This window comes from Alligator sinensis, unplaced genomic scaffold (genome assembly GCF_000455745.1).
Source record: "Alligator sinensis unplaced genomic scaffold, ASM45574v1 scaffold791_1, whole genome shotgun sequence".
In the NCBI taxonomy this organism is placed as follows: domain Eukaryota; kingdom Metazoa; phylum Chordata; order Crocodylia; family Alligatoridae; genus Alligator; species Alligator sinensis.
The window spans coordinates 298,694-311,399 of record NW_005842258.1 but is presented as its reverse complement, the minus strand read 5'-3'; the positions used below and the strand labels follow the sequence as shown (position 1 = coordinate 311,399).

Genomic DNA, 12,706 nt, shown 5'->3' with positions numbered 1-12,706 from the left:
ATGCAGAGATGACCAGTGTTATCAGTGTTGTCATTGCTGTTCTCCTTGTCAGGTGTTAAGAACTGCGGTGTCGGCAAGTTGCAGCCAGGAGATTCCAACACCAATTTTGTCTTAAAGAACAACAGGTTGGGTTCAGTGGCAAAAAATACTGCCAGGTTTATTGTCTGTAAGCACAGCCCTAACATGATTTGGCCTAACAAATGCATCGGGTCAGGAGTCAGGACAAAACCATGTAGGCTCCACCAGGATGCTACAAAAGTTTCCCTGCTTTCCAATTCTCCTTTTATACAGTGATCAAAACAAATTACATATTGCCTTCCATCTGCATCTTAAATGTCTCAAACTGTCCTGAACCAGGGACTTGTTTCACATTCTGACCTGGGTATTCCCATTCCAGCCTTATCATCCTGAATTATCCTACACCTTTGCCATCTCCCTCTCCCATCCCATAATGGGAATGCACATCTGGCCCACATGCCAAGTTTTGCTTGTGAGGGGTTCAGACATCAGCCACCTGTTGTTGTGGTTCAGTGGTAAAGTCCATGTGTGCCATGTGGGAATCATGGGTTCGATTTCTGGAGGTGCATATAACTATAGCCATAGAGGTATCAAACATCTGGACTTAGCCTGGCCTTTGGATTCTGTCTCAATGGTCTAAAAAGGGAGGATGGAAGGTCTGAGCAGTCTCTACTCTTCTGTGGTCCTCCTAGGTGTAGATGTTGAAGGTCTGGGTAGCCTTTCATACATACACCATGATCCAATAGGATTAACAGTTGCCTGCTGTATACCTTAGTCACATTTGCTGGTTAGGTCTCCTCTGGCTAAAACGTTAGCAAAGGCTTTGTGTGAGCAATATATAGATCAATGCTCCAGTGAGGCCTACAACCAGGTAGGCTAGAGAGGATAAAATAAGTGTAAAATTCCTTGAACTATCATAAAGGGGGAGACACAAAAATGAGTGAGATTTATTGCCATGAATAACAGCCAAAACCCTGGAACAAGATTACCAATTGAGTATTGTAACCTGAAATAGTCCAAGGCTGTAAAAGAGAGACTTTTTATACTGGGCAATTATTTTGGGGTGGAGGGCAGCTTACTGAGTTTTAGCAAGCTGTCGAGGGCTTCATGGGTAGCCCCACCCCTTGATGGGTGCCCTATTCCCTGGTTGCCATCTTGTGACTGGAAGTCCCACCCCCTAACCTTTGCCACCAGAAGGCCCTCACCTTGCCCCCAGAAATACTCCTTTCAGCAAGGGGGTTTGCCCTCTCAGAACCAGAAAAATACCAAATTATATTCTAAAAATTAAACATCTACAACATTCATTAATTTGATTTTAAAATATAGTTTTGTCCTGATTTACATGTATTTTTGCAGTGTACATAGAGGTGATGATATATAATAGCTTAAAATGAAGTCTTACTCTTGTATATTGTGGGTGTGTGTGGGTATTTGTGGTGTGGGGGAGGGTGTGGATGTGTCTATGGGGGGTGGATGGGGTGGGGGTGGAGTGAGGGAGCATGTGGGTATGCGTGTGGATATGTGGGGCATAGGTGGGTATGGGGTTTGTGGGGGAAAGGGTGGCTGAAGTGTGTGAGGGGGTGTGGGTCTGCGTGTATAGCAGTGTGAGGGGGGTGTGGGTGCATGTGTCTGGTGGGGTGTGTGTGGGACTCGCCCTACAAACATATACACACACAGTCCCTCCCTATGCACACACACAAACCGTGCAATGCAGCCAGGAGCCACGTGGTGCTGGAGCCATACAGGGGCAGGAAGGTAGGGAAATGGCTGGGCTGCTGCATACTGCTGCTTGCTCCCCCTGAACCCTACTGCCCCTGGTTCCTGTCATCTTTGACAGGCAGCCAGGAGCAAATAAATTTTCTAAATTTTTTAGGGGCCCCATGGGCTGGATAGAATGGCCTGGTGGGCTGGATTTTGTCCGCCTCTGTTTTATACCTTAAAATAGCTTGCAGAAGAGGGGATAAATTCCCATATATTATAGGGTTGAGAACTCTGAAATCCATATTTCAGTTCTCAACCCTATAATATATACAAATGGTATATATATAGACATAAGAGATGTATGCATTTATGGGAGATGTGATTCCAGGTTATGAGAGACAGAGTTGAGGAAAACATTTACTCCTAGGGAAATGCTCCCAAATAGCAAGAATAGCTAAAAGCAGCTATTACTGTAGAACAAGTAAATAGATTCAACCTAAAGAAACAGGCAGTAGGACAGAGAGACTGATTGAGAATGCAGATACAATGGACCAGTGTGTATGTTTTGGAAAGCAACAAAAAATCAGGAAGAAAAATACCCACTCTGAGGGCAACTATGCAAAGAATATAGGTTGCAGACCCATTTTATGTGCCCAAATGAGCTAGGAAAACATAACAATGTGAAGTCTTATTTTAAGGACATGACAGGGCAGGCTGATGTTTGAAGTAGACCGCCGCCATCTGCATTCCATACGGCCACTGAAATGGAGCCCCTGATGGCAAGGAGGGTTGCCATATTGCACTGGGTAAGATGTCTAGGAGCAGTACAGGCAGTCCTCGATTTACAACGTTTCGAGTTACAATCTTTCACAAGTCACTGTGTCACCCATCTCCCTGGAGAACGTCTGTCCAAACTTCCTTGGACACTTTCTTTAAGAAAGCAGACTAGACTCCAGAAAAACCTGCAGCCAAGACTCCTGAGAAGAATCCAGCCAAGAACCCTTCAAAAAGTCTAGCAAAGTCACCTCGAAGTCCTTCCAAATCAATATGATTGCTATTTACAATATAAATACATTAATGTAGCTATATTACTCATCTATAATTGATTGAGTACAAAATTCTGGGTTATTTTTGGTGAAAACAGGGTATTGGGCCTTGATTCAGGAACCAAGCCCCGATTTATAACCTTGTTTCCTATGGGAAAATCAGTTCCAAGTTACATTTTGACTTAAGACGCAGTTTTCAGAAACCAATTGTGTCGTAAGTCCGAGGACTGCCTGTGTAGTCCCAGAAATTAATTATCAGTAGAAAAGCTCTTGGGACTCGTGATATTAATGTAGGACAGTTGCATACGTGTCAAGGATAAAGGAAATTCAAGGCCATAGGATCAAGCGTAGAGTCTGAGAGTGGAATATTGGGGTGATTGCAGCCAAATTGAAGCTGAAAACAGGGCCTCCACATCAAAGATCTGGTGATTTCTGAGGGAGTGTGGTAGGACCCTGTGGAACTGAGTGTCATTGAAAGAAATAACCATACCAGAGGATGTGAAGTGATTTAGTGATGTATAGGGAAGGCCAACTATCCTTCAAGTTTCTGAGCCCACTATGAGCCCTTCAGACAGTTAATAGACAATAGTGCCCCCAGGGAATGGTCAGAAACCCTGACATTTAATGAAGACCAATCACAAATAAGGTATAATCTATGATATACTCCAAACATTCAGAGCAACTGTAGGCCCCAGGAGGCCTAGGAGTGACACTGACACAAAGCAAGTAGGCCACGGCATTTGCCAGCAGAGCCCTCAAACATAAAATGGATAGGTTCATAGACACAAGTTGCTACTTGTCAGTGTTGTGCAAAATATAACTATTCCACCTATTTACCTCTGTTCACATAGTGAATGTGCAATTCAGTCATAGGCCTTTAGAAAGCATCAGGAAGCTGCTACTGCTGAGTAGCACTGTTTTGCTCCAACTTTTGTTTCGACATTTTGACGGAACAGTGTTTTGTTTTGAGTTTAATTTTGTTTCGAAAGCTCTGTTCTGTTTCGTTTCGTCAAAACAGTTTTTCTGTTTTGATGTTTCGCCCATTGCCTGTAATGGGGAAGCACGAAACTAAAGGAGGAGGAGCTTTCTGTGATCCCAGGCAGATCGGGGCCCGCACCCCGGGGGAGGAGTCTGGCAGAGCCCCCGCAGAACTCCCGGGGCTGTGGGCAGGAGGCTGCCCCTGCTGCCTGGGACTGGCGTTGGGACCTAAGCCGGTGGCGGGAGGCAGAACGCAGCCCCAGCGCGTTCTGCTTCCTCCCACCAGGCTCAGTTCCACAGGGCTCCAAGCAGCTGGGAACAGAGCCCGGGTGAGGGCAGAGTGCAGCCTTGGGGCAGCACCCTGCATCCCTCCACTAGGCTGCAAGCTGCTGGGACCTGAGCCTGGTGCAGGGAGCAGAGCACAGCCCCTGGGCTGGACCCAACCCCTGCACCAGGCTGCAAGCAGCTGGGAGCCAAGCCCAGTGTGGGGGGGGACAGAGCACAGCCCCCAGGCTGTGCCCTGCTCCAGGCTGCAAGCAGCTGGGACCAGAGCCTGGGGACTGTGCTTCCCCCGCCCGGCTCAGTGCCCAGGTGCTTGCAGCCCAGTGGAGGAGGCAGGGCGCAGGCCCGGCAATGCTTTGCCTCCCTCCACCGGGCTTGGCACCCAGCGGCTTATAGCCCCATGGAACTCAGCCCAGTGGTGGGAGGTGGAGTGTAGCCCCAGGTCTCCCTGCCTCCCACCACTGGGATGAGCTCTGTGGGGCTGCTGGTACTGATCAGAGTGCAGCCTTGTGGTGGGAGGCGAGGAGAGCCAGGGCTGCACTCCCCTGTGTCCCACCACCTGGCTGCTGCTTCGAAACTCGAAACTTTTGAAACGTTTCGACTGGCCTTGTTTCATTTTGATTTTGCTGTTTCAAGCTCAAAAAAGTTGAAATAGTGCTGAAATGAAACAGCTGGCGAAATTTCACAGAGCCCTACTGCTGAGTGCATACAGGCAATTACAGTGCATGCTACTGAGCCTTCAGCACTATGTTGTGTCCGTAAGGTACTGCTAAGCTAAGTCATCACAAGGGTTAGGATGGGTACATTCAGCTCAGTACATCATACCATGGATTAGGAGGCAGTTTTTCAAAATACTACACTACCTTTGCATCTCAAAGATGCAACAGGCAATAAAACTATTATGCTCTGGAGCTGGCCACATTATAAGGTTATCAAATGACAAATGAGCGGCGTGTACAAGAAGGAATTTTATTTAGAGGGGATTGAACAGTAAGCCTAGCAGGTATAAGGGCTGACATCAAAGAAAACCACACCTGGGGATAGAAGCAAGCCTGACGTACCACAGAGTGTATCTGTTGTCCAGGCATTAATGCCCAGTTGAGTACAAAGAAGCCTATGAAACAACAGTCTGACCCTGGGGGAACTTTGGAACAGATCTGCTCACTTTTAATGATAGGAATTGTGTGGTCAAAGTATACTACAATTTTTCAGGGGTGGACTTATTTGGAGGACAAGAGCAATAATATGGAAACTAAATGCACATCGTGCCTGGCACACATTTCTCAGGAAAAGGGTCACAATACACTGCAACAGAATTCAAACAATCCAGCTCCAAAATGGTAGGTGAAGCCCAAGGTGCAGTGTTCCCGCTAAGCTGTGTGGAGTGCGCGGCCACACAGGTGCTCTCATGCCATGCAGCCGCGCACACCACACAACTTAGAGAGAATGCTGCCCAGGTGTATCCCCTGTGTACTCACAAAGTAATAGGAAAGTTATGTTTCATAGATTCCTAGATGTTAGGGGCTGGAAGGGATCTCTTGAGATAGTCAGGTCCAGCCCCCCTGCGCTTGGCCAGGAAAGACTGCTGGAGTCAGATGACCCCAACAAGGTGAGCGTCCAGATGTTTTTTGAAGATATCCAGAATAGGTGATTGCACCACCATTGGGGGGGAGTCTATTCCACACCCTGGATACTTGAGTTGTAAATAAATTTTTCCTTATGTCTAATCTAAAGCTGTCTTCTAGCAATTTATGACCATTAGTCCTAGTCTTCCCCTGGGGAGCCCTGGTGAACAGAAGTTCCCTCAGTCCCTGATATATGCCCCTTACATACTTATAGGTTGCTACCAAGTCCCATCTGAATCTTCTCTTCTCCAGGCTGAACAAATCCATGTCTCTCAGCCTCTCATCATATGCCCTGCTCTCCATACCTCTAACCATATGCATAGCCCTCCTTTGGACCCTCTCAAGTCTCTCCACATCCTTCCTGAAGGATGGTGCCCAGAACTGGATGCAGTACTCCAGCTGTGGCCTAACCAAGGCCAAGTAAAGCAGGGGGAGGACATCCTTAGTCTTGTTTGAGATGCATCGATAGATGCATGCTAGTGTTGTGTTTGCTTTGCCAGCTACGACATCACATTGATGGCTCAAGTTCATTCTATGGTCTATCACAGGGGTAGGCAACATTTTTTGGCCAGAGTGCCAAAAACCCCACAATGTCTACCTTGGAAGGTGCAGGAGTTCCAGCATGCCAGAAAAACAAAATTGGGGGTGGGGGGGGTATATGTCAGGACGCACTGCATATTAGTATGTTTAATAATCATAGATGTTGCCTTTGTTGTTGTGTATTCCTTTTTTGTTGAACATGTTGCAGTGAGAGAGAGAGAAGCAGACACATACACACATGCACACAGAGAACCACATGCACAAACACAAAGAACCAGAACACACCCAGAACAGACATATGCACACACACATCCAGAACCAGACCGAGGCAGACAAACACAAAACCAGGTGCACGGAGCCATGCTCCTGGGCCACTGGACAAAGTCCAACCCAACAATGCACTGGTCGTGCCAGAGCCCCTGTGCTTCCCTGGAGAGCCAGGCCCCAGGCTGCAGCACAGCAGGCGGAGGCCCTGGCCCGGAGCCTGCCCATCAGCCCAACCACCCACCCACCCCGCACAGGTAAGCCCACAAAAGGTGCGGTGCTCCTGGCAAGGGGCAGTGCTAACCTCATCCTGGTCGGGGGGCTGGGCCAGGGCTGGGCTCGGAGCAGGTGGGAGTCAGGCAGGCTCAGTTGTCATCCTTGCTGCAAGCAGCCTGGGCTCCATGGTTGGCAGTAGCTACTAGAGCCTGGGCTGGCTGCAGCTGGGAGGCTACAAACGGCTGCTCCGGGCTCTGGCATCAGCTCCATACTGGCGGGTGCACATGCACCTCAAAGCAGACAGTGGGGCTAGGGCCTGAGGCAGCACAGCCCTCCCGCTGTCCGCTCTGGGGTGCACGTGCATTCACCGCCAGCATGGAGCTGATGCCAAGCCTGCCCGCTGCCTGCTGCAGCTGCCCAGAGCCCAGGTTCGCTACAAATAGTTGCACCAGGCTCCAGAGCCCAGCCATCAGCTCTGTGGTGGCAGTGGGGGAGAGGCTGGGCTTGCGCTGCCTCAGGCCGCTCCCCCACCATCCGCTCCAAGGCGCGCGTGCACCCGCCAGTATGGAGCTAATGCCGGAGCCTGGAGCAGATGTTTGCAGCCTCCTGGCTGCAACTGGCCCAGGCTCTGGGTAGCTGCTGTCAACCACGGAGCCTGGTCCGCTTGCAGCAGGGCTTGCAGCTGCCCACCAGGGCTTCGTGGCTGGCAGCAGCTGCCTAGAACCCAAACTGGTGGTGGTGTGCCAAGCAAAATGGCCTCATGTGCCGTGCTCAGCACATGTGCTGGGGGTTGCTGACCCCTGGTCTATCAAGACCCTGAGGTCTCTTTCAGTTGTAGCACTAGTAAGTGTAGTGCTGCTGAGCCTTTAAGCATGATGCAGGTTGTTTCACCCCAGGTGGAGCACCTTATACTTTTTGGTGTTGAACATCATCAGGTTTTGATCCACCCACCTTGCGAGCCTGTCCAGGTCAGCCTGTATCCCCAGCCTATCCTCCATCCTGACCACAGTCCCCCATAATTTGGTGTCATCTGTGAACTTTATCGAGTTCTGCAGTTCCCCAATTTGACCATGAACACATTGTGGGAGCCCAAGTCAAAGATTTTTTTGAAATCCAAGTATATGACATCAACCTCATCTTTCTTGTTGGTAATCAGAACAGACAAAAGACAAATTGAAAGAGGCAGGAAGGACCATACAACACACCTTGTTGTAGACTAAAATAGCACAGGGACCAATTGCCTGGAAAACTAGAACTTTGCTTGCTGTGGGGGGACACACACAGAGTAACATCTGCGAGGCATGGGACCTGTGGCAAGGAGGTTGGAGCGGGTATTAAGGCCCTTGTCAGCAGGGCAAGTAATGGGTAGCTGCCTTAGTAACAACTCTCATATTTTTCCATCAAGGTGTGGCAGGTGAGTGAAGTGGGTGGTTACCCCAGGAGCAGGGCTGCTGGTGGAGACCTAATGAGGAGGCCACCCTGTTACAGAGTGAACATGTTCCCACAAACAGATGAGTTATTTCTAAATATGGAACTTAATTCCTGAAATCGCTTAGACATTTGTGAAAAATTAGACACCAGGAACATTTTTTTTACTGCTCCTACTTGCATTGCTTGTGCAATCATTCCCTAAAAAGAGGCACCTTTACTCTATAGACTGTCATGCACTGAAATAGCAGCTGCCAAAGTGCCTGCCAGTATGCATGATTCTCCATTTTTCATGCATAAATATAATTTATGGAAAAGCCACTGTGTAAGCATGTGTTGTTTCTAAACGTTTGTGTCCCAGCCACCAGCGGAGGGTTCGGGATTGAGAGAGTGGTCAGGGGTAAAAAGGTAAGAAAGGTTTATTGACTTAACAAACACACACAACTACACGTAATATAATAAGACAACAATGACAGACAATAACAATTCGCGTCGGCAACTTAAAAGCGGTCCCCTCTGATGCCTGATGTACGACAAGTTCCTCTTCTACAAAGCTCAGTGAAGTCAGGTGTCCCCGATCAGCGCTGTCCGAGGAGTACCAGGAAGGACCCTGGTATTCAGTCCTCATGCTTCTTGAGATCCACTGGCCCACCGAATCCAGGTCAGCAGCTAATTTTAAATCAGAAGCTTCTCTCAGACTGCTGCATCTTCTGTCTAATGATTTCCAGATGTGCTAGCCAATTTATAACTTCTGAGCTATGCTGATAACTTACAGCCATTCACATTTTCACACTACAAACTTTCCTTAGTACTGACCAATAGCAGTACAAGCCTTTGCATTCTTCTGATAAGGTTAATTTTGACTATGCCACAAGGCCTACTACTACTTCTACAAGGCCTTGCTAAATTTACTAGGCCTTACTATATACAAGGCCTCACTAATCTTCGACTTTAATTAGGCTCTTAGCAGCAACATACAATGTACAATATCTAAACAAACAACAAAAACACCTGGTCTAATCCTCACAGAGCGCTCAGCAAGCACCTTTATCACACAGACATAGTTTTCAGCTGTCACAGTCTGTCCCACACCTCCCTCCAGATCTTGAAATATCTCAACACACCAAAACAATCAATGTTATTTAAAGATGATTCTTGTGCATTTTAATATTCTCCCAGTTTGCATACTTGACATAAGCAGGCAGGCTGAGGAGACTGCAAAATATGCATTCTTTAATCCAGACAAAGCTGGCCAGTCTAATTTTAAGCATACTTGCACTGACTTTGTCAGAACTCCATTAGAAATCTATAGAAATACCGCATTCTATTAGAAATAGATAATCCATTTTCCTGTCAGGTAAAAAAGGAAAGAAATGAACATGCACATATTTTTCTAGTTATTTTATTTTTATCTTTCTCTTTTGCTTGATTTTTCATTTTTTTATGTTTATTTCTTGGATTTATCATATTTGATAGTAAAGAAATTGACTTAAAGGAGACTGCCTTGTATAGATACTTTGCACCAGAAAACCAATCAGCAAATGTTGTACAAGAATCACCCTTGCCACCAAGAAAAGATGGAACAACGGGCCTGGATGCACAAATGGTGAATGTCCAGCTGGAAAGCTGGCTGCCATGGGTCTCTCTCTGTAAGCAGCTCTCTTAATACTGATCCAATTTCCTTTCCCCAAGCACAAGGTCTTCTCACTTGGATACATGGAGCAGGAAACAATGGACACCCTAGTGTTGTGCTGGCAGAACTGCTTTGGTTAATTAAGCTGTTTGTTTTTACGTGTATATACAAGGGTCTGGGCCCAGTTTTAGAGGATGAAGGTGCCTGGTGCCAGTAGAGGGAATCCCCCCTGCTCCTAAGGAAAATTCAGTGCACACACTTCAGAAGACACCCCAAAACCCTGCCCAGCCTCATCCTTGTGATGTCCCTCACTGGCTCCTAGCTTCCCCAGGGAGCCGGGAAAGGTACACGCGCGGCAGGGTCGGCTCGAGTACACAGGCAGGACCTTTTGTTGCTTTCTGGGCAGGGTCAATGAGCCCCCGCGTGACCCTCCGTGCTGCCAGGGCCAAAGCTGCCAACACCCCGCTGAGCCCCACAGGCACGATCCCTGTGTTGTGACTGACAGCCTGGGAGGAGACCTCCAGGCCGGCAGAGGGCGGCCGCCTCCACCACTGCTGTCCCCCGTGCTCCTGCACCGGAAGGGAGGGAGGCAGCGTGGCCTCCGTGGAAGTGTCGGGATTTGCGGCTGCTGCTCGGGTGTGGTGAGTTGCGGGGCCGGGACGCGGCTGCTGGAGGCTGTGCGGGCGCGGGCTGGTGAGCTCGCGGCTGCTTGGAACGTTCCCGGCCCGAGCGTCCCAGCCGCGCTGGCGCTGGGCGAGCCGGCTCGCTCCTCACGTAGGCCCTGGGCTCGCCTGGATGCTAGGCAGAGAAGGCAGGTGCGATTGCGGCGCTGATCTCCTTGTTCCCCCTCGGCAGCTGTGCCTTGTGCTGGGTTTCGTACCCAGCCTCGGTTATGGCTGCAGGACTCTGCAGGGAGGTTAGTTCTGGTACCCAGCCTCCTCTTGGGTCTTTTGTCAGGTAGTGTTTTCTGTTTGGGAGCAGACTTCATTACAGTGGGGGGTGGATCTGCCTCGGCTCTTAGAGCAGGTCCTCTAGGGCCTCTGCCGTGCTACAGGCTGGGCACTCCCAACACTGCAGGCTCTCGCCTTTATTCATGATCAAGCAGCAGCCTTCCTCTGTCCTGTTCCTGTTGAGACTTTGATGGGACTTGGCACGTGAGGGTACTGACACACAGCGTGTTTATTCTGGTGGAACCTGCCTTTCTGCCACACTGGAATGGATGTATAAGTGGCTGCAGACAGATGAACACGGACATTTGGTTCTCCCTGACTTGTGCTACTGATGGCATGGTGAGGTAGGGGAGTGTGTATAATAGAAGTATTGGCATAGTAGAATGTGATCCTTTAGTTGTTCTCTACTCTTTTTTTCTTACCGGCAAAGAGAGTGGATTATTCGTTTGAGTTGCCCAATGTACAGCTTTTTCAGTTATTCGGGGGGGGGGGGGGGGGGTTGTTTCAATTTGGGGGGGGGGGGGGGGAGGGTCTCAATATATTTTATTGTTGATGTTGGAGAGAATGATGTGGTAAACTTCTAGTTCTAGTAATAGCTTTACTAAACAGATAGAAAATACAGCCTTTTCTCATGTACACATGCTCCCTTTTCCCAAAAACTAGCTGCTGGAAATTGTGTGCATTATACACGGGGACCTTATTGATTCTCAATTTTACGGATTTGGTGAAAATCACAAAATTAGGCATTGTCTGCAAAATCCCGGGGCAGGGGGACTAAAAATAAAATGCTCATGGCTGCTGCAGCTTGGCCATGCAGCCCACCTAGAGGGGCCACCACTGGTGAGAAGGGGAACCCCTCACTGCTGATTGGCCTGTTGTGTGGCCCTGCCCCTCTCTGCCAATCAGTGGTGAAGGGCAGGCCCACATAATGAACAGCCCTCTCGGTGAGTCAGCAGTGAGGGGAGGGGCCTCATGATGGACAACACGCTCAACCAATCAGCAGTGAGGGAGAGCTCCTCGCTGCAGGCTCGGGGCTGGGAGCTGTGCGGGCCTCTTCCTCGTTGTGGGGCTGGGCCAGGGCTGCGCTTGGACCGGGTGGAGGCAGGGCAGTTGGTGGCAGCACTATGCTGTGGCTTTGGGGAATTTTGGGGTGGCTATAGCCACCGTGTAGCATCTCCTCCCAGTGCTGCCAGTGCCATCTGGCCTGAGCACAGCCATAACCCAGCCCACCCGCTGGGAATGGGTCAGCATGGTCCCTGGCCCTAAGCCTGCAGTGGGCAGCCTGCCCTCACCCGACGCACCAATCCGGGGGGGGCACATGACCCCCATGCCTCCCTCAGTGGTGCATGCGGTGGCGGGGAGCCTTCCTTACTCCATGCCCCCTGGATGAGCTGCCCATGGTTCAGTCCTGCTCCCAGCAGGGTCACATTCACTGCCCTGGTTGCACAGTGCTTGCTGCCCCACTCCCTCCCTCACCATGGGGGCCTCAGTCTGCACCCCCACCTCCTTTCCTCCCCTCCCCACAGGCTTACCATTTGGACAGTGTTCTCCAAGCTGCCTGGTTGCATTCCTGGTTGCACACATGCACGCAGCATTTATCGGTGACATTATCAGCTACACTGGCCAAAAAATGCCAATTGCCGATAACATTTATTTTCTTTTTATCGGTGCCAATCCAATATAGACCAATATATTGGTGCACCTCTAGTGAACACTTAAACTACAAAGCAGGGAGCACTGAAGCAAAACATAACTCTCTCTGTATACACAGTTATTTCATAGTGGGGTAAAGCGGACTCTTAATTTACCGAAAAAAAAAAAATGGATTCCTGTAACCCCGTTTCTTTTTTTATACTGCTACCATCTTACCATTTGTCGGGAATCAGAGCAGCGGCCAGTCAGCTGCTTGCTGACTCCTGGAGCCGGGCCGTAAACCTTTTGCCTCAACAGGCGGGTAGTGATGGATGGGGTGAAATTAACCAGGCATAGACGCGTGTTGGTTACAGGAGATTGTTTACTTACGTC

The 12,706-nt window shown here is 49.3% G+C and overlaps 1 protein-coding gene across 6 annotated transcripts in view; it reads left to right on the top strand.

Annotated features, from left to right (window-relative positions):
• Positions 1-10,290: 10,290 nt before the first annotated feature.
• Positions 10,291-12,706, top strand: part of ZNF622 (zinc finger protein 622) — a 21,368-nt gene continuing 18,952 nt past the window's right edge. For 3 of the 6 annotated variants that reach the window (XM_006027628.3, XM_025208876.1, XM_006027627.3), the window contains exon 1: positions 10,379-10,647. In XM_006027628.3, the coding sequence (XP_006027690.1) occupies positions 10,624-10,647 (24 nt within the window). In that variant the 5' untranslated portion in view covers positions 10,379-10,623. The other 3 variants (XM_025208874.1, XM_025208875.1, XM_014521784.2) reach the window with 3 other exon arrangements.